The sequence below is a fragment of the Amblyomma americanum genome, chromosome 1, assembly GCF_052857255.1.
Source record: "Amblyomma americanum isolate KBUSLIRL-KWMA chromosome 1, ASM5285725v1, whole genome shotgun sequence".
NCBI classification, from domain to species: Eukaryota; Metazoa; Arthropoda; class Arachnida; order Ixodida; family Ixodidae; genus Amblyomma; species Amblyomma americanum.
In genome coordinates, this window is record NC_135497.1 from 322,148,195 (window position 1) to 322,175,290 (window position 27,096).

Here is a 27,096-nt window from a genome sequence, read left to right on the forward strand (position 1 = left end):
AACCACAAGAAAATTAGCAGAAATCTTATGCAGAAATCCAGAGTAGTGTTTTCAGTACACTGACCACTTTGAACTTATTTATTCATCACAGTTCTTATTTGAGGTAACGTTCTAACAACGTGTTTCGGAAGCGTGAAGCAAAAGCACGCATACTGACTAGACGCCTCATTGGCATCCCTGTGTCAAGCGCTATCCACGCTGACGACGTTCTGTTCCAAGGCTATTAAGCGTTTAAAGTGATCGCACTGATGTTGAATCAATGCTATTGCAGTCTACAAGCAAAGGCAGATAGGTGTCTCACGTCCGTCGAAGTGTATACGTAGCAGCTGATAATGTGCACTGCGAAGTAACTGAAATAACTCTTAAAAAAATATTTTATGGAAGGTTTGTAGTGCAACTTCCTGTTGTCATACTGTCCACAAAACAATGCGCAAGAAATACAGCATTTTATGTCCCGCACAAAACGAGCGATATAATAGGCGCAATGTCTTCTGCTGCAAAATAACCCAATAAAATTATGGAATTTTTTGCTGATACCCCGATTTGTACCCGAATTTCAGCTCACAAAACAGTCCGATTTTCACCCTCCAAATTCCGTAAAAAAATAAAACTCGAAAACGAAAGGCGCCGCGCATACGGAACATAGTTGCGAAACGTGCTTAGGACGGCGGTGGACTTACAGTGGGATGCAGGACGCTTAAAAAGGGCCCCATCTTCTTCTGCCAGGCAGTAGCATTCTTAATGTAAAAGCGCAGGTTGCAGTACTGGCCCCTCGAGGTGATGTGGCCAGAGGCGCCAGCCACAGTTGTCTCGAGGCACTCGTCAAAGGCGCCTAGATCCACTCGTGTTCCGTGGAACAGGCCTGTCGGGTACTTGGCGGACGCGTCGAACACTGCACACGCAAAAAAAATAGTGCGACGTGAAAATGGTGCACCGAGCCACAATTATGAACGAAGAGAACGTTATCTAATCGTTACAATGTAGAAGGTCACCGCCAAAACGGAAAACCCGGCCCCTCTAAGTGCACGCATTGGGCCACTTCCCAACATAACAAAGTCCACGGCCTACGTGACGGACTAATTTCCTTACCCTTCCTACCCGCACATCACAAGCAGAAGGTAGTAGCCAGTAGCAATACCGTTGTTCTCCTGGGTAGAAACGAGAAGCCAACGCCAAGCACCTGTAGAATCACGTTACATAAGAAGCCAGAAATCATGTGAAAGAATGAGAAATTAAAATGTAATGAGTACACAAAAATGAAGACCGCAAAAGCCTACTGGCACACACACATACGGTGTGCCTCATTGCATTTCAGCACGCAGAAGTGTGCCTATAACAATGAGGTACACTCTAACCCACTTATAATAACGGCCGCACTTATAACGAACGCTTGCTTATTACGAAGGAGTGTGGTGCTGCCGACAAAATATGTATTAGGGCTACGGCATCGTATCTCAGATACAACCAAGTGTGGCCGCATAACTCTGTCAGCGCGAAACGAGGAGACTCTGTAAAATAGTCCTCAGAGTCGGAAACCCTCGCTTCTCTCAGGAGCGGAGAGCGGTGAACACCTCCAGGCCTCTGTGACACCCCCCCCCCTCCCCCTCCTTTCTGAGAAAACAACAGCGCGACCCCCTAAAAAAAGGATGTATAAAATGCCGACGAACCGTTTTGAAAAATGAAGCCGTTAAAAACGCATGCCTTGAAAGGCGGCGCCTAGCACTGGTGAAAAGTGCATCAAGCTTCGCGTGGCCCGCCTTCTGTGCACGAGCTTGCATGGTGGCGAGGCGGGCGCCGTGCGCACTCGGAAAGACTAGCAAGGCGCAGTGCTGTGAAAGATACGCCCTCATGCGCACAACACAAGACGCTGGGCGCTGCGCGACTTTTGTTTTCGACAGGTGTGGCACTATGTAGACGGGGTATGAGGATGACAGGCGACTGTTTCGCCGAGTGGCTTGAAAAAAAAAAACAGGAACCTCCTGTCGTGCTCGACAACTGTGCGGAGCACCACATGCTGCCTTCTCCGACTGCGGTGATCCCGCTCTTCTGCCACCTAACGTGCCACTTCACATTGGCATAATTCATGTGCTCGGCACTGCGTCACCAGTGCATACTGACCGTAATTAATTGACTGACCAGGTGCCGACGTCCCAGATCGGGTAACTCAGTTGCCCGCCGTGGAACAAATGCGTGTGGGTAGAAATGAGTGCGTAGTGATCAAGAATTGCTTCTGTAAGAAACAGTTTATAATCTTGTTTACGATAGAGGACGCTGCCGAACACCCAAATTATCGGATGCATGTGTAGATTTATGGCAACGCGTCGTCGATGCGCAGCTAGACCGATCTGATTGATGTTGCCGGTGATGACGCCAACATCGGAGAGCCATTCACTGACGAAAATATGACACGTTATAACTACGAACAATGTCCGATTGCAAGGAAAATTATGAAGGTGATGACGAGGAGGCCGACCTTCCGCCAGCTGCCATGAAAGCTTGCGCCGCGATTAGTTGTATCGCCTACCTAAATCAGCATGGGGGTAGCAGCGCTATCGGCGAGGGGTATGCGACTTCTCTGTGCAGCTTGGAAAGAAACCGTAATAAAGTCTAGTTTAAATAAACTGATGCGCATAACGGACTTATATGGTCTGACTTTGTACTTTTGGCCCTAACATGGGAAGCCCACTAGCTACGAACTTCGGATATAACGAACACTTTCCTTGCGATCGTGAGGTTCGTTATAAGTGGGCTCGACTTTACTTTGTAAACGATAATTATCCTGAAGCATGTAGTCTCCGTGCCATTGATCAGTCCCTACTTCTGAAATGGAATCTGCAAGTGACACTGTTTGCTGTTGCTGATGTCACACTTGTCAAGTAAGAATGGTTAAACGAAAAAATAATAGCTACAAAATGCGGTTTCACGAGTAAAATTCGCAAATCAGTTTTTAGAGTTCATAATGAAGACAAATTTCGCAGCATGAATAGAACGCACACAGAAGACAAGGAACAAACAAGACAGAACTGTGCTGTTCCGCTGTGTTTGTTCCTTGTCTTCTGTGTGTGTTTTATTCATGCTGCGAAACTTGTCTCCAGTATGAACTGCAACCAACTAGCCCAAACCACCGTGTACTTCAACGCAGTTCTTACACCTTGCAGCACAATAAAGATTCGTGATTGGCCGGCGTATGTGCATGGCCCAAACCGGCTACCCAGCGAGAATACAGGCCAAACGTTGGCAGTGCAGTTGGCCCCTGCCAAGGTCAGTCACGACATCGAGGCAGCGGTGATGGCTGTGGTGGAAAAGGCTGTGGTTGTGGCCACTTAAGAACTTCCCTTGGGCACGGAGACGTACGAATAGTTTCATCCATGCCCCAGTGTAGCGTCATCCACCAGCTTTTACTGCCTAATAATTTTTTGTGGGTGGTAAGTATGGACCAGTTTCTAAATCCCCCCACCCCCCGCATCCTTGAGACATGATCATGGTGACAGTGAACGAAGTTTTGAATCGCAAAGGATTCGAAAGCGAAGCTTTTTACCAGTGCTCTAAGAAAGCAGAAATTCAGCGACGCTGAAACCGAGAAGATCTGTGAGCGATTGCGGCAAACGAGTGAATTAGGTTCATGGTCGCACCTTTACAGAAAGAGTCACCTACTGTCACGAAGAAGCTAATCTTAAATTATGAAGCGACTACCAAGAAATACATACCGTTAGCTCTGTGCAGCACCTGGAGAACATTATCCAGTGACAACAACAACGAGAGAAACGAGAGATAGGAAAGGGCACATGGAAATGGTGTGACGGGCTCACAACAGAGAGCAAAAAGTGGCTAGGAACAACTCCCATCTGGCAAAAAAATCTAGCGAAAAGTTGTAAATTAAAAATGTCGAGGTTTTACGTGCCCGAGCGACACATGGCCTACGAGAGACGTCGTAGTGGTGGGCTACGTATTAATTCAGGCCACCTGGTGTTGTTTAATGCGCGCGGATCTGCACGGCCCATGGGCGTTTTTGTATTTCGCCTTCATCGAAATTCGGCTGTCCCAGCAAGAGAACTCAGACAGGCCACAGCAAGAGAACTCAGACAGGCCACTCGCATAGCAATGCATAAAGATTCATGCACCAGGCTCCATCAAGTTTGTTAACCCCTAAGAAGCATATTCCACAACTTAGAAGTCTGACCTGGATGGCTTTGGCTCGTGTTTTGATGCCGGTTTCATAATTTAAGTTTTTACTGCAATTTTTTTATGTATCCTTTCCTCTCAGCTTTACCTATGTTCTTCCTGTGTGAGAGATAGGTGTTTAAATGATGAAACCCAGGAATGAACCGCGAGTTTCTAGTACTGTGATCACCCGTTCTTTCTTCTACCTTAGTGACGCGTTGCGTTGTACGCCAGCCATGGACAGTTTATCTATGAAAATCCTGCGGTGTTTATTAAGTTTCTCTATAAAATCTAGAATTAACCCAATCACTAGTGCCATTTGTGAAATTCGCCGTCAAAGTCGTAATGAAACGATAGAACTATATTCTCGTTTTATGAATCACAAGATAGCGACATTCACTCGGTGTGCATTGAAATTGAACAACAGATATATATTCCACCATTACCCACGTCTACTGTGCCAATAGTGAGGAGGAATGCATAATAAATGAGGAAGATAATTCTGTAGCCAGTGCCCTAAGATGCTAATGGATATCTTTCCGCTATGTCGGTACGGCAGACTTTGTTTTGGAGGCGGCACTTCGCAGTGTTTTTTGCCCCACAGCATTATTAACAAACGGCTTTAACCCGCTACCTGCTGCCATTTCCTATTGGAATATATCTCAAAAGATTCTGTAGAGTATACGTCCGTAGATTCATTTGTGAATTATATTCTTAACAGGATCGACCATGTTGATTACATCTGTTCATCTGCGTTAAAAAAACTTGGATTTTAGAAACACGAGCTCAAAGGAGCACCCAGACACGTTAAGCTATTAGCCTATAACACTCTTATTCGGCCCAAACTTGAGTATGCGGCTACAGTGTGGGACCCGTACACCAAAAAAGATATAGCAAAAATAGAAAACGTGCAAAGGCGGGCTGTGCGCTTCATTTACAATAAATTCAAGAGAACTGATTCGCCATCTGCTTTAATGGCCTCCAACGAAGTTAAACCTCTTTATATAAGACGGAAAATTGCTCGATTAACGTTTCTTCATTCACTCATCCAGGGAAAGTTTGGAACTTCTTCTTCACATTATGTCACACCTTCAACTACACGAAAAACCTGTCGCCAACATACCCACGCCCTAACACCATATTTTGCGAAAACAAACTTCTTTAAATACTCATAATTTCCGCGCACTATAAACGATTGGAATGCACTGCCTGAACAGATTGTCTCAAGTGACAGTTTTGAAAGAAATCTTAGCAATTAATTTTGATGTGCAGATTGATGTGCAATGTATTTCCTTTGACTTGTTTCGCTCATTGGTGTCATATGTCAAACATTTTGTCTATGTAATAACTTTATGGCGTTTGTAAATATGCCTTGTTATCTGCCCTTCCTGCTTGGACCACATGAGGTCTGCAGTATTATGTAAATAAAAATAATTAAATAAAATATTCACAACATTGACATTGATATTTTATAGCCTCCCTTTTTGTGTGTCTATGTGTTTTAGATGACAGAACATTTACCTTTTTTGTTCGTGCATATTTCTTGTGTTTTGTAAAAATTCCAGCATGGGCCCGAAAAGGGCCTGCCGTTGTTAAAGGAAAAAATAAATAAAACTTTATTGCCATCTTTTATCTCACTCTAGTAGCTTTGTGTTCACAAAGCGCACATCTGACGTGTAATATGCACTTCGAGTGCGCAACTAGCAATGCTAACCACGTTCTGAAATCATGAGAGCTGCCAGATATTCGACGAAATACTACCACTTAAACCTTCCTCATGTACAATCATTTGATAACATACAAACTCAAATAAATAAAATATATTATATACAGATATATACGTAAGATATACAGACTGTACAACATATATAGGCCCTATAGGATGTGCTACCAAGCTACATTCTCCAATACCTTCCAAACCATACTGCTCGCTTTATTATTTCAAGTTACTCCCGCGACGTAACTGCCATGTGCATAAAACGAATCATTGGTTCATCATTATCATCTTTATATACTTCTTAATATTAAAAAATACAAAAAAGTGTAGGACCAACAGCCATAGGCTAGTGACAGGTCGACACAAAAGTAGAATACAGACAGGAAATAGAAAGGGCAAAATACACGACAATGAGCAAAATTCAAAGAAAACATTTGGCGCGTAATACATTGCAGGTACTTCCTCTCATTTCTGTTTCTTTCCTGCTGCAGTAAGACTCTCAAAGAATTGGCACTTTTCCCGCATCAAGCATACATGGAAATACTCTCCACCATTTCAAGGCGCAATTAACATCATGCCACATAAGCATTTACTTCGATTAATTTTTTCCACGCACAAGTGCTGGCTACAACTACCTACAAGCCCCCCAAGCTACCACAGTCGAACCCGTTCCATTCAACGCACTCCTAAAAACATTTTTTACCATGACCACGCGTTTTTATAATCTGCTCGGCCCTTGAAAGCATGAAAACAAATAAATAAACACATCAAGAATTTCTGCATGTTCATTGAACACGAAGCAAATAAAGGAAATTCGAGATACTTGCACTTTCACAGGCATCTTTGTTCTTACGCACAGTTGCGTTTTCATATGCACTGCGGCTGGCCAAACGTCACAATATGCACGATGGCTGGGATATAACCTAGCGAGATTGTTTATCCAGCTCCACTGTCCGCCTCAGTGTACTCATCTCAAAATACTGTAATACAGTGTCCGCTTACTACAGAGCGAACTTACCGCACAGTATTTCGCTGATCGTCGTTTTCAAGATATAAAAGAAGTGGGCGCCAAACTTGCAGAAGGACCGAGAATAAACACAAACGACAGCTGACAAGCGTTACTACCAACTGTTTAATAGGGTGTGACACACGGAATATGTAGCAAAAATACGAGAATGCGCAAAGACAGTGGAGGCAGGCACGTCAAACAACCGCGTTACGGTATGGCAAAAACTAATTCAGATAAGCATATTCAGAGGCAAAAATCTGCAAAGAAGATTCACTCGCGCAGCGATAAGATGACCTTTTAATATTGAAGGCCTCCAGCACAAGCCGAGCTTTTACGTTGGCGCTCCTGCCTAGAACCTTAGTGTTCTCAAATCTAGCCCTACACGTGCTGACACGGGAATAATAATAATAATAATAATTGTTTTTTGAGGAAAGGAAATGGCGCAGTATCTGTCTCATATATCGTTGGACACCTGAACCGCGCCGTAAGGGAAGGGATAAGGGAGGGAGTAAAAGAAGAAAGGAAGAAGGAGGTGCCGTAGTGGAGGGCTCCGAAATAATGTCGACCACCTGGGGATCTTTAACGCGCACTGACATCGCACAACACACGGGCGTCTTAGCGTTTTTCCTCCATAAAAACGCAGCCGCCGCGGTCGGGTTCGAGCCCGGGAACTCCGGATCAGTAGTCCAGCGCCCTAACCACTGAGCCACCGCGGCGGGTCGGGAAGAAACAGCCGTACAAGATTTGAGGTTCTGTCGTTATTTTCTAAATTTCTCTCATGCACCTGTAGCCGGTCATTAAAGCAACCGCCAGTTTGGCCTGCATAAGAAGACCCACAAGAAAGGGTTTTCAAGTAGGCTGTTTCTGTCTCGTATGTCTGTCAGGTTCGAAGTTCAAAGGCGCTTCTTCCAAGTCATTTATATCTTTCGGTAAAATCAACGATGGTAAGAGCAACCAAAGCTCTCCTAAAGGCTTACGTCGACGGGCCAGCTTGTCAAAAAGAGAAAAGGGCTGATTCGGCTACGGAGGTAGAGATGTAGTACGTCGATAAGCACCTGAGCGGTCGTTACTAATCCAGACACACGAAAGTGTCTGTAATTGCGTTTAGCCAAGAACGGAGAGCGAGATAAACGGAACAGTCGTACAAACAGCAGTAAATTCGCTTTACTGCCAGTAGTCAAACCTGGTTATAACAAAGCGGTTTATAAATAAATAATGAATATGACAAAGGATTGGCGATTGCCCTTGGAAGCTCGGTCAACACGGGATATAACGAAGCTACGGTTATAACAAAGTGAGTTAAAACTGATTATTGGGTGTGCCGGTATGCCGCTTCACCCGTCCTCGTGTGTCTCTTTTTTCGTCCTTGTCTGAAGAACGCGCTGTTGTTTTCCGAAATAGTACACTGAAGTAATCGCCGCGACCCTTCAACTTAACTACCTCACTAGGTCTATGCAGATAGAGTGCGATGAAGTGCAGAAAGGTTTGATAGATCAGCACAGCTTTGAACGCGAGCCATTCTTAACGTGAGTGCTCGGCATGTCAAGGCATCCTTTTAAACGAGGCTTTCCGATTTGAACGGTCATGCTTTGTCTAATCACGTGGTCGATGGAGACGACACGCCCGGTATTACGTAAAATGGTGCATCAAAGCAAACACACGGTGATTATTTTCTTAAATATCGCAAGATCGGCAGTAGTGAGTTGGAAAAGAAACCTTGGTAGCGTGGCGCCACCAGTGCAACCAAAGCTGCCCGACTTACGCACGCCTCGTCGCGCTCCAGATATTAATTACACAGCACAGCAAGGAAGCAATGGTGAATTTAACAGCGCAGAACGCAGATGGAAACAAGAGACGAAGACACGACGAGCGCTGGATGGAAAACCAACAAGCGCAAGCTGCTGTTCTGCAAAAAAAGCAATGACTGCAGAAATATGGCGACAACAATCAGTACGACATACAGGCGCCTGCATATTTCGAGCAGATGTATTGACACTCATGCTCGAAAGAATGTGCCTTTAGAGGAATATATTTTTCGGACGAAATTTTCCTATGTTCGCTTCAGGTGGCATTAACGCTGTCACACCAAGGCTCACGCTGAGCGGAAAGCCTGGTGTCACCCTGGATGCGTTGTTGTGTCCTAAAACTCTTTTCTCGCGTGATGTCACTCATGTATCTCTGGAATGAAAGTAATTGAAAAAGGCCGTGTAACGTGAACGAAAGGTTGGCGACGTGTCGAACGATAAAGTTTATAAAGAAATTGATCTTAGGTAATGACAGATTCGCATAAACTTTAGTCGAGATTCGAACCCACGACCCTTAGGTCACCAGCCAGGCACTTTACCGACTAGGCCACGTAGGTACGTTTTCTTGGCTAAGGAACAAGGGAGGGGGGGAGGGCGGTAATGTGCGTGTGGTGTTTGATTAATTTGAAACTTAGTAATGTGGTAATAAATGGAGTGAACTAGAGACGGGCTAATTAATGAGATACAGATTAGCGTACAATATGTTCGTAAACTGCAGTGTGGAAGAGGTCAAAGACCACAATGTGGAAACTGTTATGATAAATGTGATAAACGTGTGAATAAGAACGAAAACGGTGACTGTCTGTGAAGAGAAACCTCGGAATTGAGCCATTAACGCGGTCGCGTCAAACCCTTAAAGGCAGTGCTTAAGTGTCCCCCTGGTTTTTTGCTAGCATGCATTTTTACTACACTTATCCGGTGACGGTATTGGATGAATTGTAGATGGTGAGAATGCATTTTAGAAAGGAATGTATAAATTTACGGTACGATCCAAGACCACTAGGCTGAGGTGAAGAGAAACCGTGGAATTGAGCCATTAACGCGATCGCATCAAAAGATTAAGTGTCCCCCTGGTTTTTCAATCTAGAAAGCAGAATTTTCAGTGTATACGCTTCGTAAACGTTTATCTGATCAGTTAAAATTGAGCAAGAGCAGGAAATAACCTGCTGCAAGATCCATGCAGCCTTAATTTTCACTGCTTTCGCCGTAAGAGCTAATTTCCTTTATTAATTCATGGACGTTATGACGCTATACAGAGAATGCAACACGAAAAAACTGATATGAGCTGAAGCCTCCCATAAGTGTCCGCGATGAAGTCGCAACAAGGGTTTCCTCGAAAACATTCTGTGATCACGTTCTTGCGTATCGTCCTCTTGGAACAGGCTGCCACTAACGGTGCGACTCAGTCAATTTCATTTGTGTTGTTTGATCAAAGAAGCGCCCTCCATAACTTAGAAACCCGACACAGTTTAATGGCTCTTATTTATATGTGCACAATTTTAGATTTGCGACCTAATCTTCTAATCATCTTCGTCTCAATCTTGTCCAATGTCCAATTGCTGATTAAACTACTAACCGGTTTAATCACTGATAAAACCAGTTAGGTAGCCTTCAGTGCGTCTTTCCATATGCACAAAATATTGCGTGCGCTTTTCTAGCGACTCGTTCAGAAACAGTGGCCCAAAGAATGTTCTGCTTCGTACCTGTGCAAGTTCATTGAGACCCTGAAGCTCTGAGATGCCCTTGAAAAGCAAGAAATTGCAGTGAACATACGGATCTAGTGAAATTGACGTCGGTATGGATCGTTGACGGCAACTGCAGAGACATTTTCACATTTGCCTTTTTGGCGCAGGCTTATTTCCACTGGGGCTGTGCCAGCAGTGTTCTGATTGGTGAATTTCACATAAGCATATACAGCGCATACGCAGCAAAGTCCAACACGCACGCGCGCTCAATCAAGCTTTAAACAGAGAAAAGGTCTATATGAATCACCACCTTCCATGGCATCCCGTGGAAGCTGATGATTGCGTCATGCTCTACGTGAAGAATTGAGCGCGAAATCTACACGAGAGACAGAAGAGAAGACACATAAGGCGTTCACCAGCGCAGTTACCAACTATTTATCCAAGTTGTCATACATAGCATATACCACGTGTTTCAGAGAAAAATTTAAGTAATTTTCGAAAATAGGATTTTCAAGCTAAACAAATGGCTTTTGCGGCATAGCATTGCCATTGTTGGCGGACACCAGCAAACCGGTGAATCATCGTAACTAGTAAGGTGGTCAACTAATTTCTAATAATTAAATGAAATCTAACGTCTGACGAAGTCTTGTCTGGTCGGGTTGTAAGTAAATTATTTCAACAAAAAAAAGAAGACGCCGACCAAAGGTTTGTCAAAACAAGACGTTAAGGCTTCCATACGGAAGCCTCGTTCACTGAAATTCAGTTTAGTGAGCTTCAGTTGAGTGAACAAGGCTTTTGTATGGAAGCCGTAACGTCTCGTTTTGACACAAACCTTTGGTCGGCGTCTTCTTTTTCCTGTTGAAATGAATTTCCAATAATTAACTTATTAACTATTAGAGTTGAGAGCCTGGTTGCAATTAGAGATTTGTAACCGGTCGTTATTAATAGCCATACCAGTTTTTATAATTTCGAAAACGCGATTACCATCAGCGCTGTGGCTCGACAAAATTTGGCTATTTTGACTAGTTACTGCACTGGAGGGGTTGCTTTGCCTGCATGCTCTTCGAATGCGCATGTATTTTGGCACAATGTAGCCAAGATTTTTAACCGCAATGGAAGGATTATTGGGCCAGTTGGTTTATGATTAATGTCGAAAACAGCGCCATAAGCCAAGATTTCTTTGGCCACAGCGCCGAGGTTACGTAATCGCGTTTTCCAGATTCTGAAAACTGATATGGTGGTTACTAACGATCGCCTACAAATCTCTAATTGCAACCAGGCGCCAAACTCTAATAGTTAAAAAGTTAATTGCTGGAAATTAGTCATCCAGCCTGCTAAAGATGTTTCACCGGTTTTCTGGTGTCGGCGAAACCCTGGCAATATCATGCCACAAAAGAAAGGCGCCGCAGTGGCTCAGTGGTTATGGTGCTCAGCTGCTGACCCGAAAGACGAGGCTTCGATCCCGGCCGCGGCGGTCCCATTTCGATGGAGGCGAAATATTGGAGGCCAGTGTACTGTGCGATGTCAGTGCACGTTAAAGAACCCTAGGTGGTTGATATTGTGAGGAGCCCTCCACAACGCTGTCCCTCATAGCCTGAGTCACTTTGGGACGTTAAACCCCTAAAATTAAACCAAACTATGCCTCAAAAGTTACGTTTTTATCTAAAATATTATACTCTTGAAAATTATTTAGTCTTCCCTGAAACACCTGGTATATAGAGGGAAAAGCGAGCATGCCCGGACAAGGAAAGTTGAGGTGCACACATACTGCAACCGCGGTTTTTAAGAGAAAAATCTAAAAATGCAATTTCAGCAGAATAAATGTGTACGCCTATCACTCATGCTAAGATCAGACAACTGTTTGATTTGAGAAGCCCCTAGCAGAAGCCTAGCCCCTTTTCATTCCCACTCCTGTCCACAATCTTGGTATTCTGAAATCTTGCCCTACAGGTGCTGACACACGGAGCAAAATGCGCATTTTGAATTACATTTTCGGTAAAAACCACCGCTGCTTGGTATGTATGCCTCAACATCCTCTCCCCGCGTATTCTCGCAATTAACTTTAGATATGCTGTGAATGACAACTTGAATAAACAGTTCGTAATAGCACTGCTGAATGTCCCTTATGTGTCTTCTGTCTCTCGTCTATAGTTTCCGCGCCGACTTCTTCATATCATGCTGCACCAACTCGGCCGGCAGCATACTGTCCTGAACTGCACCATGCTCACTGGGTGTGGGCAGTTCGCTGCATCGCAATCAACAACTTTTATCATCTCGTACCTTGAATATATTAAGGGTGATGTAATTACAATGAAATGCATTTTACAATGCAGCTTTCAGCACTTCTCCCTTGCAATGGGCATGTATGTGCAGCAGTCGGATCTAACCTCAGCTTAATATTTGACCTGAAGCTATCACTCATTTGCGCTGTTGCTCACTGGAACAACAAGTAGCTTGACAGCAGAGCTGTACTGCGAGGCCCACAACACCTCTGCGGAGGATTTTTGAACGCGGTGCGTCGACAGTGGTGCGTCGGACAGCGGAGCGCTGCGCGTGCCAGCCCAGCGTTGCGCGTGTGCACGTGTGAATGGTGTGTGCGAGGCGACGGCGACAGGGAGCTTGGCGAGCACGATGAGCGGAGAGCTGAGGGGTAAAAAAAACCTAGGTGTAAAGGAACGCAGGAGGCTTGCGTCGGTGATCCAAGGAAGGTCACGGCAGCACGGACCCCACGTCCGACGGCTGCCACCTCTACGTTTGAATGACACGACCTCCGCTGCGCTGTCTCCCTTTACACCTTGGTTTTCTGACGCGTCAGCTCTCCGCTCCTCGTGCTCGCCACGCTCCCTGTTGCCGTCGCCTCGCACACACCATTTGCACGTGCACACGCGCAACGCTAGGCTTGCACGCGCAGCGCTCCGCTGTCCGACGCACCACTCTCGACGCACCGCGTTCAAAAATCATACGAAGATGCGTTGTGCACCTCACATGTGCGTAACTGATTATTTGTAATTGATTACATTTCTCTGTAATTTTATAATCAATTAAATACCTTTTTCAAGCTGTCACGTTTCAGGTAATTCAGTTGTTGTTTTTCGGTAATCGATTAAGGGTAATTAATTACTTCTTTGCAAAAAAGGCTGCCGGGGCGAAATGTCCGTGGCGATGTGATTGCGACAAACAGTTCTGCAGCGCAAGAAGGTGCGCATGGCTGCCTGATGTCTTGCGCTTTCCACGGTATTCGTTCCTGTTGTAGCTGGCGCCATCTATGAATGCTTCTTGCAATACGTCAAGCCTAGCTAATTCGTTGTAATAAAAAAAAACAGCTTTTTCCTTGAACTGTCAGAAACAGCGCAAAGATGGCGTGGGCGATGAGAAGGAATACTTACAAGACGGATGCTGACTACCAGCTGATACATATAGCTTCAAAGGTACACATTTTATAGGTACAGCCAATGCGCAATATCTACCACGCGATCAAGCGATAAACCTAAATTACTCACTGCAGTCATTGCTTACTAACAGCACATATGCCACAGTTCCACACACCAAAAAGCAAGAAACTCGATAAAAAACTGGCTTATAATATGGAACAAACAAAAAATAACCTGCGTTTATCAACGCAGAATCGTATCTCTCTTACCAAGGTTGCGTCAAAGAAGAAAAATTAATAATAATAATTGGTTTTGGGGAAAGGAAATGGCGCAGAATCTGTCTCATATATCGTTGGACACCTGAACCGCGCCGTAAGGGAAGGGATATGAGAGGGAGTGAAAGAAGAAAGGAAGAATTAGGTGCCGTAGTGGAGGGCTCCGGAATAATTTCGAAGTCAAAAGCCGGAAAAAGGAACCAGTGTAGACAGTTAAAACCATTCGTAGCAAAGCAGTGGAAAAATTTAAAAAAAAACGATCCCAGTCAAAGGGTAATCAAGACATGAAGATCGCAGGAAAGTCACCAGGAATCACCTTCCACAAAAACAAAACAGCCTACACGTGTCCGTCCAGAAATTGCAGCTATCAAGGAGTGAAGCCGAAATGTGCTGACGCACTTCTCTCCCGCTTTAGAAATAAAAAATAGCTTAGATAATCTCTCACTTCAGTTTGCCTTTGGCGTATGCAAGAAACTTAGTTTTGTTGACGAGCGGTTTACTACCACAGCTGTTGCGTTGATATGCTAAAAAACCGCCGGATTTATTTTTTACGTTCAAGTTTTGTTCTTAGGCCCCATTTTTACAGCATGTTCCAGTTTGTCCATTGTAAGCACTAGTGCACGTGAGGGGGATCTTATAGATAAGTCGACTCCTGCATTTTGTGTACTTGGCAACGTGCTTCTCAGGGCACGATTCGTGCTTTCGATCATCAAGCATTGCACACTGGCCTTGCCTGGCTTGTACGGGGCAGAGAAAACCGCGTTGATGCGACATCTATTTACTCTCTTCTTAATATTGTGCGACAGCCCGTGGAAATACGGAATAACCTGGCTATTCGCTTCGTGCTTCGCTTTTATGTCTGTGTTTGTTGTTTTGTAAGGCAGCCTTTTACAAATGCTGGAAGTAAATGTTATTGGATAACCAGCACTTATTTGTCTAGCCACTTGGACCAAGTGAAAATGATGAAAAGTAAAGCAATAGCAATCGATTACTGTTCTGTGATTATTCAGTTACTTTTCTGAAAGGGGGGGGAGGGGTAATTGACTACTGTAATCAGTTACATTTCAGATGGAGTAATTGTAATTGTAATTGTAATCGGTGACTTAATTTCTGAAGCGTGTACAAGACTGCTTGAGAGCACGGTTCGCATCTATTGCGCTGTTATTTTCGCAACTGGGTTGCAAGCAAAGCAAGCGAGTGAAGCAGTCCAATTATCTTTTTCGTTTTACATCTCGAAGCGACCCATGAGCTATAAGGGACGCCTTAGTGGAGGGCTCCGGATTAATTTATACCACCTGGAGTTATTTTGACGTGCGCCGACATCGCACAGCACACGGGAGTGTTTATGTCGTCTCCATCTAAATAGGGCCGCGCGGCCAGGATCGTACCGCGACCGTGACATCAGCCGCCGAACGTCAAACCCACTAAGCCACGGCGGCGGGTGCAGTAATGGTACGGTATGGTACGGTAGGTAAGGTGCGGTAAGATGCGGTATGGTATGGTATGGTATGGTATGGTATGGTATGGTATGGTACGGTACGATACGGTACGCCGTGGTATGGTTATAGTAGGAGACAAATAACAGCAGTTAGCAACAACTTATGGCGCACACGGTGCTGCATTACTCTCCCAACCAATCACATGTAGCGTTTGTACATTAGTGAACACGTCAGAAGCATCAAAATTCTTGCGTTTATATATTTGTCTTGTGATCAACTTTTTGTTCGGATAACGAAAAAGGCTTTAACAACGGACTGTCTCTTTGTAACGAAAGAACTGCGGGAGGCGGTCAGGAATCTAAACAGAGCTTCACTGCAGAATTGATTTGTATGCAGCCATGGTTGTTTGTTCATTAGGGAACAGCGGTACTGTTGCGTTAAACAGAAGGACTTAGACAAATCAGCAGAGTAGGTCCGTTTCATCAGAGCATGAAGAAAAAACCAGATCACCTCTTGGTACTGGTAAAAGTAGATGATGTTTATTAGATGTTTATGTATGCCACACTCCATTCTGCTTGACTCCTGGCTCTTCATGACGCATGAGATGCGAATTGTGTACTTGTTATGCTTCTTCACAGTAAGTGACGGTTTCGAGTCAGAGCCCGCCTTGTGTCTCTCACTCTTGTCCTTTATCGTTATAGTTCTATGAAGCCTGTTCATATGTTCCTTCATGACACAGCCGAGGTTCTTAATCTGTCTTTCGGTTCAGCTGTATGGGGTTTAACACCCCAGAGCAATTCAAGCTGTGAGGTCGGCCGTAATGGAGGACACCGGATAATTTCGATCACCTCAGGTTCTTTAACGTGCGCTAAAATCACGCAGTACAAGAGCCTCTAGTACTTCGCCTCCATCGAAATGCGACTGTCGCGGCCGGGAACGAACTCGTGCTCTTCGGGTCAGCTGCCGAGCACCACAACCCCTGAGCCACCGCGGAGACTAAGTCTGTCTATCATTCAACTGTTCAAAGACAGAAGACTGTCGCCGGAAATCTGATCTATAATTTGCACCGAAGCCAGGGCTGATGTTGTACCGCCTCTCACAAAATGGGCAACGTTTCGCTTGTTATCCAAGTTTAACGTCGGATACAACTCAAGAATGAAGCGGAAAATTCCCCACAAAGGAGTCCCTCCAGCCAATAGCGTCGACAGATTTTCATTACGCCGTGGTTAACCTGATTATGCCGTGGTTATTCCCCATTCTTCTGCCAGCCCATGTGATTTCACGCTTGCAGGTAGGTCCAAGGGGATCTGTCAAAGGGGAGAAGGGTAGTATTGGTCAAGAGGGAGGTTCTGTCGGCACCATTCTCTGGAGAGCTCCTTTGAGGGGCATCTGCCGCTTTGTTCTTGAGTTGTGTCCAACTATAGTACATTTCAAGTTTGAAGAGCAAAGTCATGTTCATCGTTATTTGTCACAGGATCTAAAGCGATATCTCACCCGACATCAGCGGACAGCAAACGCAAAATAAATTTATTTTTATGACGATGGTGATAATTATTTTTTCGCCTGACAAGGTGACAGGCAGCCCTTTCTAACGTCCCACGCCATCTCTCATCAGAAAAAAAAATTCCGAATAAATATTTAACGCCGGCCTCGAGAAAGGCAATAAGCCAGGTCGGAAATGCAAAACAACCCAGGTTATTTTTACAGGAATTTTCAAAATTTGACACAATATGTCACAATGGTTGGAAGCTGTAGCATAGAAACAGCAGGCTTTGTAAGATGAGTAGCATTCCAAGGATTAAATATTTCATTTCGATAATGCTCATGATGCTAGAAACGCAGAAAAAAAACTACATTATTATGGATCACAAAATTCGTCTGCACAAGTATGTCGAAGGGCGTGTTTCTAAGCTTGCTTTTTTGAGGAACATTATGTACTGCGTTCTCTGGCAAACATGAGAAATCATCCCAGTAGTGGCATGGCAAATACTATATTCGACTAATTTTGTAATTAGCGCCTGAAAAGGTCGAGCCCTCTACAGATTTAACATACTGCTGAAATGGGTGTTGTTTTATTTTTTTTATCTGCGATATAAAAGTATCCCCATTACAAATCGGAACACATTATACCATCAAACTAATGATTACTTCATAAGCATGAGCGAAAAGCACTTTTGCCTTTGGTATAAATAAGAGTCCTTAGTTTTCAGTGATAAGATAATGCAATAGAGAAATTTTGACCTTCTATGCAGAAATCACTACAGAATTCGTTCCTCTGTACTCCCTGAAATCACATTTTATAACAGAGCTATTTGTACACTTTGTTCTCGTGCAGAATAAAAAGGATGTCATCGCTCATACCATAGCTCATTTGTGCATACGCAAAGAGAAATAAGTTCACGCTGCGTTGGGGCTAGCGTTTGTTCAATAGCAAATGTCGCGTAAAGTTCAAAGCAGAGGAATGTGAGCCGCGCCGCGGCGTCCTTGTCCTTGAGTCGAAACCGTCTGAGCGATGGCCGCCGCCGGGGTGCGTCTTTCCCTCTCTCCGATAACGCTCGCTGTCTTCCCAAGGTCCAACGAGTACGAAGCACCGGCAGAAGTCAAGGACCCCTGCTGGTTTCCCCTGCCAGCTAGTATGAAAGCACGCACCTTGACTGTCACCCACGTGGTCTGTTTCGCGTTCCTTTCAGCCAGCAAGCACGTTCACGGCTACGGCCATGGAAAGGCGACCAATCTGATGAACTCTTCCCGCAAATAGTTGCGCCAAAATCACAGCAAAGGTCAAAGCTGCTTCCTGTACGCCACCGTAAGAATCTCCGAAGAGCACATTAGCATATATATTTGCCGCGTACTGCTTCAGTTTATAAATCCGATTTTTTTCCAACACGCCGGTTATGCCCTGTCGGTTTCCTGCGGGCTGCGCAGTTCATAAAATCCCTGTAGAAATTTGTTGGTGTTCTAAAGGTTGCAGGCAATGACAAAATAGTCTCTTAAAAATTACTCAACAGCGGGATAGGAAGAAAAAATGTCCTATTTAAAATTCTATCTTACTTTCATTTCAACAATAGCCTTAAGTTTCTCTAGTAAAGGAGTTTTCCGTGCCAAAGAATGGTTTAGCAGTTCAATTATGTAAAAATAAAACCGTGGTAAGAAATCTCCCAAAAGCGGCATGTGTTTCGTCGAAAAGGGTACCGTCATGTTATGCCACGGTACTTGGGGCGTAAGCATCCCAAAGACGAAAGCATTATCTTTAAGCCGGTGACAACATGACTACCAGTACAAGGACATTTAACTGTTTCGTGTTTTGTGCACTTTCTTGAGCCAGAGTGCAATGAGCAGGAAATCAATAATCCACAATTTTTTGACCGGATGCTTCGGATTTCTGCTCTAAAATGTAGTAATGTCGCCGAACTTCTCGCGTGTTTCGTGTGGTACACGCCGCAGGGATCTACTCAAGGCTCTTTTAGTTCATTGATGTGTATTTCCTGGTTTCAAGGCTCTTTTAGTTCATTGATGTGTATTTCCTGGTTTCAAGGCTCTTTTAGTTCATTGATGTGTATTTCCTGGTTTTGAAGATTTAAAACAATATGCGTGTTAGTGGAGCGGCTTTTTTTTACAGGTTACAGCAGCCGCAACAACCGACTTTCATGATTTGCAGGTGCATGTTGCATTTTTCCCTGTGCGTTTATTTTCTTTTCTTGTAAAAGTAAAATCAGCATCTAAAGCTGAAGACCTGAAGACCGCGCGAAAAGCAGCCGCAGGTGCAAATCGAGGCCGCAAGTGCACACTGAAGCATTCAGAGTTTTACATGGGTTAGTCTCAAGAACAGAAAGCAGGTATTAAGTACTGAATTACTAAAATTCGGGAGATAATTTATTTCTTTTCTAGCGTAATTTCTGAGGCTGCCTAAGCCAGAAAGAAACTTTTTTTCCGATCCTACGTGGAGAAATTGGAGATGATTTTAAACAGAAAAAAATTTTCATTTAAATACTAACTTGAATGCCATGGTGCTCACTGCTGTTATACCGTTATCTTTTTTTCTGACAGCATGTGTGCACATCATCAAGAAGAAAAATAGCAAAGGCAATAAAAAAATAGCGATAATATCTATTGGTCAGCAGGTTTCAAGGCCCGGCAACACTTTGCGCAGTAAGGTCGCCTTGCCCTGCAAAAAAAAAATTAAAATAGGGACAGAAAAAAATTATCTCCTTCATCATTTCATTTGGCTCTTTTGTTTGCGCTGTTTTCTGCAAATAGTGGAGATGTCGGTGGAGCAATTCTATTCGTCGACAAGAATTTTACGGAACTAATCTCTGTTATCTAAAAAAAACCGCGTGGATGCAAGAGCGGCACTTTGTTTTCTTTCACACAGAAGTGTATTAACGGCTATCCTTGGCAGCTCACAACTCCTGAACGCCTCATATTAACGGAAAGAGAGGCTTTGTTCAAATAAACTGTGGACAAAACAGCGCTACAACTGCTTACGTTCTACGTCGGAGTAGTTGACAAGCTCACGTGCGCACAGCAACGCACTTAAATCTGTCTTATTAAGATTTTAATTTCTAAATAAAGTCGACACATCTGTAAGAAATGTCGAACATTTCCTCACTCGGCTGCATAACAACTGTTGAAATTGCGGTAGCCCAGGAGGTCTGATTATTCCTCCTTTTGTGTGGTTCGGTATGCACCATGCAGTGGAAGTTGTAAAACATGGCTCGAAAAATAGTGACGAGGGTCTTTCCTCTCTAACGCAGAAGTCACACATGGACATGAAAGCGAAAATTAGAAGGTAGCCTCCACATCTCGAATTGGTGGGCTAGTTGTTTTCCCGTATCTCATTTAAACCAAGGGTTGCAAGAAGAGCAAGAGTTTCTCCAGAGCTGAAGCTTTTGCTCTTGTGCGTGGAATGGAGCTTCTGGAACGGCGCCCTACTCACGTTTCATAGCCCACGGTTCGAGGTTGCGGACGCCGCGCAGCAACTTGAGCAATCCTAGTGAGCAACGGGCAGACACGTCGGCACTCTGCAACTTGCGCATGAGGGAGGGCGGGGTCCTGGCGATGACTTCGCCGATCTTTCTCCGCATGTCATCAAAGTACCCGTCGAACACGTCCTCTGGCGGACCACCACCGGACGACGAACCTTCTTGACCGCCTTCGCTCTCGAGGCAGCGGCCCAGACGCGGTGCGCACACGAGGAACAAGAAGACCAACGAAGGGACCAGCATTTTTCGGCAGTGAAAAACGTCTCTCGCCATTATGCTCCTGCTTCCCTTTTTTTTTAACACCAAGTAATTCGGTGCCCTGTTTCACACGCTTTAGAAGACGACAGACCTGTCAAAAGAGCGCGCACAGCTGCTCGCCAATCGCTTTTTAAACGGTCCTCGGACCGTAAATCGCGTCATGTAGGCGAAAGGGGAAGAGGGAGGGGGAAAAACGTAAGGGCATCGTTGCGCCGCTGCCCTTGGTTTAGACTCTCGGGCGGAACAGAAACACATTCGTCGATTAACCACGCCAGGGGCGACGATGCCAATCGGCCGTTCATCTCGGAGGAGGCGTGCCAGTTGTGTTTACCTGAGGTGATCATTAATTTCTGGCCACTCTCCCTCCGCCCGCGCCACCGCACACGGCGGCGCACTTCACCTTCACTCGCGAGTAAGGATGGAGTCGAGGGCGCGTCTCTGTTTATTTTCACTCTACCTTCCAACGTCCGCGTGCGCGGCTTGACTTGTCCCATCAGTAGCAAGCGCTAACGGCACGCTCTCCGCGTCGTGATGCGCTTTGCAGGCGCCGGCCGGCTTTGGAAGCCGAAGGTAATTAATTGGTCGTGTGCCCCCGGTTCGACGCGAACGCAACGCCAGGCAATTTATAGAGCGTCCGCGAATTCTCGCACGTATCGGTTTCAAAACTGGCGCCGAGCGGGGTCTGCGTAAATACCAGCCTGCCGCCGTCACCCTAAGTGGCTAGTCGTCCGAGTGTGGCCTTTCCCGGAGTGTGCTGCCGGGAGCGCGCGGTGCTGTTAACAGCGAGGGACGAATATTTTAAGCCCCTGTCCGTCCGAACATGCAACGCGACAAACAAGCACGTCGGTCGCCGCCTGTGCTCTCGCTCTTTCTTTCTGTGTCCATTCTCTTCGTGTACTCGCAAGGTGCCGTTTTACACACGGGCTTCCGCGAAGTAGGTCTGTTAACGTGGTTAAATAGTTCGCTGCATGCGACACAAATGAAAATGAAACCAATTAGCTCAACCAAAAATACGACCAAAGTTTCCCAGAGGCAAGGCTGAGGCAGCTTTCGTGCGTTTACCTGCAAGTGTGGGTAACGGCTGTTCCATGGACCAATTTGGATATAGCAATGAATATATTGTTATCAACTTTCGTAATGGCTGTCCTTTTTTGGAATAAAAAATGGAGCGAGGTCAGTGCAAGCATTCAAAGGTCTCAATATGAAGAAAAAAATGAAGAATTAGGAAAAGGCAACGCAGGTTAATGAAAAAATTGCAGGGCACACTTAATGCTCCGCATTAAGGGTAAGACGCGATAGCGCATTGGGTCAATTCCCATATATGCAGAAAATCATTCCCTACTTTATATTCATAGATCCCTGGGAGTCATCATATCCCTCCTGGCGCAGTGGTGCAACGGTTAAGCGATGCACCACTGCCCTTCATCACAGAAGAGCTTCATCAAAGAAGAGGAAAACATGCAGTGCAAAAAACTCATGAACGGCAGAAGAAAGAGAAACACAAGCGCTGAATGAACTCAGCGCTTGTGTTTGTCTTTTTTCTGTCGTCCACGCGATTTTGCGCTGCATATTTTCCTCTACTGAGACTGAACGGCCTAGGTTGTTCTTCCCGACCGACCAGTCATTAATTTTACTGCCACCTGTCACGGTGGACAGTTTTCTCACTATCTGGTGGGCAGGTTGTTTTAACGCTCGAGGTCACGTGACCTACATGGCCCACCTGCCTCCTATGTTGCTCTCTGGGCACCACCTGCCAGAGTCATGCTAGTGGTTTTTCGCTCACAGCTCCGACACCCGATTTTCTGAACAACGGGGCCTTTAAAAATGAATTTAATGGTTTTTAGAAGTATTAACTTCGAACTACGCTCCCGATTTCAATTGTAGTTTTAGCGCAGTGTCATACCCTGATCTCTTTTTTGGTATGTGTTTACAGTTGTTGTCGAAGAATATGCGAAATTGTATTGTTGGTTGTCGGCTGTTTGTTCTAGCATTTCTGCTACGTTTTTTCACTCGTGCTGTTTATTTCTTTGTTCGTTCGAAGAATTAGAGTTGTCTGGCTGCCCATAGATTGATTTAGATGGTCTCTTTTTATCTCTATATTCATGTGTCGATGTTATGTCGTGCCGTGTTTCCACCGTGTCACTTATGCAACCAATCTTTAAAGACTTCTGTCCAGCAAAAAATGGCACTGTCCATTGCCGAGCAGCATATGAGAAGGCCACGAGGCCATGTCAGGCGTCATGTGGAAGCCTTATGTCTCGGGCACCTCTGTAGATCTATGAACACACAAAAAAATTTAACTTTTCTTGTATCATTCTGTATCATTCCCCATTCTGCAGAAATGAATTCTTCTTCTTTTTTAACGCTAGCGCGTTAAAAAATGTACAGGACGGTCAGACATCTGGTGCAAAAATTTTGCGAAAGCGCTTGGATTTACCCTTAATGATTACTTTCATGCCTTTATTAAAAACTCAGGTCTCACACACGCAAAAAAAAAAAAAAACTTTGGAGGTGTACGTGGGCGATGGTTGCTTCTTGAGGGAGAAGGTGAAGTGGGTTGAAGGTGGCGGGGGTTGGTGGGCCGCCCCTCACCTAGCAAGGGGTGGAGTGTGGAGTGGGCGGTGGACAGTGCTTCCGGAGGGCAGTTGGCTTTGCCATTGCTTCTTTGAATTCGATTTCGCCATCAATTTTTCGTTCCACTGCTGCGTGGGCTTCTACTGGTTGGAAGACTTGTGGAGGGTATTGTTAGGTGGATGATGGTGGGTGCTCCTTCTGGGGGGTAGAATGGCATGGTGGATGCCACATCTCGATAATGAAGGCGGGTGTGGGTGGTGTCGGGAAGTGAATTGGGGGTAGTGGTGTGTCGGTGGGCATAACTCTAAGTACGCGGGGAAGGTGGGGAGGTGGCTGATGGGTGGCGCTTCTGGAGGGTGGATGTTTCACTCTCCGAGGTTGCAGAAAGGCACCAGCGTTTTGGCATTGTGATATTGGCACTGTTTTCAGAGTAAAAGCAACCAACGCAATTGTCTCTCGTAACAGACTATCGAAATAGAAACAAGAAGAAATAAGGCCGAACGCTCATAAATGGGCCGCTTGGCCATTGCAAAAAACTTTGTAAAGTGATACGCAGGTTCACATTGTGTGTAGGTGCCCCTGGCACTAAGGCTTACTGTCCCGCTCTTTTACCTTAGGCGCGCATTGATGCCAGGATAGGCCTTGCGAGCTTATAGCATACACATTCCTTAAAACTGCGGAAAGTTGGGAAATTTGGTTGAAATGCATAGCTGAAAAAAAGGTTTGAGAACTCGTGGAAGCCTTTTACATGCGCATAAATAGTGCCAATTGTATCAAACTTCCGCAGGATTGACTGATATCGATTAAAATTTTTGCCTTGGGTTTCAATGATAATCTTTTAGCGCTTTTTGTTTGTACGCGTGTTGCCTCATGTGATGATTGCTGCCTTTGTGTTGTTTTTTTTTGCACCGTTTGCGTTCCCATTTATACGTGCACCTTTCACGAATAAACATCAGTTGCGAGTTAGCGCCTCTCCGTGTAATTTTTTCTTTTCGTTTTTGCGTTCATTTTCGCGCTTTTTCTGCTATGCATTAAAACTAATAGCATATATACCCGCACAAGAGGCCATCTTCTTAACCATCAATTATGCGAGACAACTTTCAATCCTTTAGAAGGTGAATACTGGGATCTGCAGTAATGGTCTGGTTCCTTTGCATTCAAGTTATAAAAAAAACTCCTGTTTTTTAATCTTTATTACGATGTTTGGCATGCAGTTATTTCCGATATGCATTTAAAATGTTGGCGGTGGTTTAGCTTTGGTTAAACCTGGAGTGACGCGATAGCTACAGCTGCCTGGTGGAACTTGGTCGCGTGACCAACCACGTGACGAACCACATGATCAGGCATGGCGCCGCGCCGGTGGCAGCTGTTCCGCACCACGTGACCAACCACGTGACAGCGTGGCGGCGCAGCCACAGGGTGGCGGCGCCGCCACGTTGAAGGCTCGAAATGCTGCCGTAATATAGCTATCGCTACAAAAGTAATCTATTCATTTAATGTCTATGACAATACTACTAATTCTACCAACACCCAAGGAACAGATCAGAAGGGTTCGGCAACTTAGTACGGCCTATAGCAACTGTAAGCAAACACAAACAACGTTATGACCTATATAAGAAAAAAGTGATCGTTGAGTTCAGATTTGATAAAGCCAACTGATAAAGCCAATAGTCTTCTGATAAAAAGCTTCTGGTAAAGTCTTCTGGTAAATTCTTCTAATAAAGCCAACAGACTAAGAAAGATGGGCTAGGAGAGATGGCTCTATTTCTCGCAAGTCATTGGCAGAAAGACAAAAACTTTTTCCTCAGGCAAAACGCGGCAGCATATTATAGAGACCAGTGCGTGAGGTCAATTATGACCAACTGTGAGATAATAATTGCTTTCTAATAGGCGTGTGCGAACATTCCAAATTTCGAATACGAATCGAATATGTTTCATGTTCGGTTCATATTCGTATTCGAGAAATGATATTCGTGAATTTCCGAATATTCGAAAATTGCCGAATACTCGGCAGCGATCGTATACCGCGCCGGCTTTCATAAATTTAATTGTGGCAAAAACGGATTATCTGGGCAAATTATCTGAATATAGAGTTTAAACCTGACCGGTCGCATTCCGATGCCACTAGGCATGACCTTGTGCGCAATTCCGCAAGTGGGCTTTCCTACATACCACACGTGCTGCGAACAGGATGGGGGACGACCCGCTTCTAACAATTGCAACGCGAAAGCCCGTTTATTTTTTTATCCTTCCGTAATATGTTATCTAATTAATGCCCACACCAGGGCATTCGTTCTATCACCTTAACTCTCTGAGCGTGACCACCGCCATCTTGTTTTGGCCAACTTCGCTATGCGAGAAAGCCTACTTGCGGAATTTCGTATTAGGCTCCCGAAGGGACGAGTTGAGGTGTCACAACAGGGCAAGTAATCCTGTAAAAATCCCGCCTATTACACGGTACACTGTAACCAATGCACCTCTTAAGTGGGCGTAACGGCAGGCGTGAGAACGTTCAGAGGGCCCCCTGTCACTAGGTCAAAAAAAAAGTAACCTGGCCGCGTAGTTTTGGTTTCTGAGCTTTGCCACTCGCCCGTGACAATGGCAACTGTCGGTCCGCGCATTCACCAGTAGTACAATCTGAGAACCGTGCCGCTTTCAGACGCTGAATGACGCGTGGCTGGTCATTTTTTTCCTTTTTAGAAGCAGTCTCGCCATTCCAACGTCAATGTGCGTTCCCATCTCGCTCACGTTCGCAATGTCTTCCAGCACGCCGAAACTCGGTGGTCGTCAAGAGATTGCAGGTGTTTGCACGATAGAGCCGCCTCATAAGACTATTGCATTTTCGATATTTTCTTTTTCGGGGCCGAGGGGCATTTTATGAATCGACCTTCTAATAACCCGGGCATTTCTGTCGGTTCTTTGAACTCAGAATTAATAACGGTTTTAATAGCCATCATGTTATTTTTGTTTCCAGTCTTGTCATGTTATGGATTTCATGTTGCCTTACCAAATTACAGGTTGGATACTATTATGCTGTTCAGTTAAGTTGTATACTATTTTGCGCACATCATGTTGTTTTTATACGGTGCTCAGGCAGTCTTGTTTAGTTTATTTCAGTTGCAAATGTCATACACTATTTTGACAAGAATATGAGCAACAATGTTTTGCTTGTTTATCTTTTCTGAATTTATTTTTGTGCTGACCAGATATTCGATATTCGATTCAATATTCGAAGCTATTTTTTCTTCATATTCGTATTGGATTCGGATTTAAAAAATTCAATATTCGCACACCCCTACTTTGTAACGTTGCGTTATGAAGGAACAATGCGCGGAAAACGCACAGACGTGATCTTTCTTCGTGTAAGAAAGTACGTTCTAAACTTAATTTCATTTTGAAAGCATCGCCCATGCGTACATAAATTAATAATATAAGCAGCAAGGCGAAATTATTTTGACTATATTCAGTAGTTGTAGTCAACATTAGTTGTGTAGAATATCAAATCGCAGATGCGTATTCGAGGTTAAAGTGGTTTAGTGTTTCAAATAGCATGAGTTTAAGAAACCACGGCGGGCTAGAAAAGCTAAAACGAAAACGTATTATTAATTGGCTCCTGCCACATCTTGGCAGTGCTTGTTTCCTTTCTTGTCGAGGTTTCATGCCTGATAATATCATCTTCCCTCTGTCTTTATTCATGCACACCAACTGACCCTACACAAAGTTTAAATCACAAATCGCACGAGAAATATCTAAGAAACGCTTTCAACACAACTTTCAACGTCAATGGGCAATTGAAGTGGACGCGCAAAATCGTTCTGCC

The 27,096-nt window shown here is 44.7% G+C and overlaps 1 protein-coding gene across 1 annotated transcript in view; it reads right to left on the reverse strand.

Annotated features, from left to right (window-relative positions):
* Positions 1 to 20,687, reverse strand: part of LOC144120576 (nose resistant to fluoxetine protein 6-like) — a 51,497-nt gene extending 30,810 nt beyond the window's left edge. Inside the window, exons 1-2 of the mRNA XM_077653133.1 lie at positions 20,399 to 20,687; positions 681 to 892 (exon numbers count right to left, since the gene is read on the reverse strand). Of these exons, the coding sequence (XP_077509259.1) occupies positions 681 to 892; positions 20,399 to 20,687 (501 nt within the window). The remainder of the gene's footprint in view (positions 1 to 680; positions 893 to 20,398) is intronic.
* Positions 20,688 to 27,096: the final 6,409 nt, after the last annotated feature.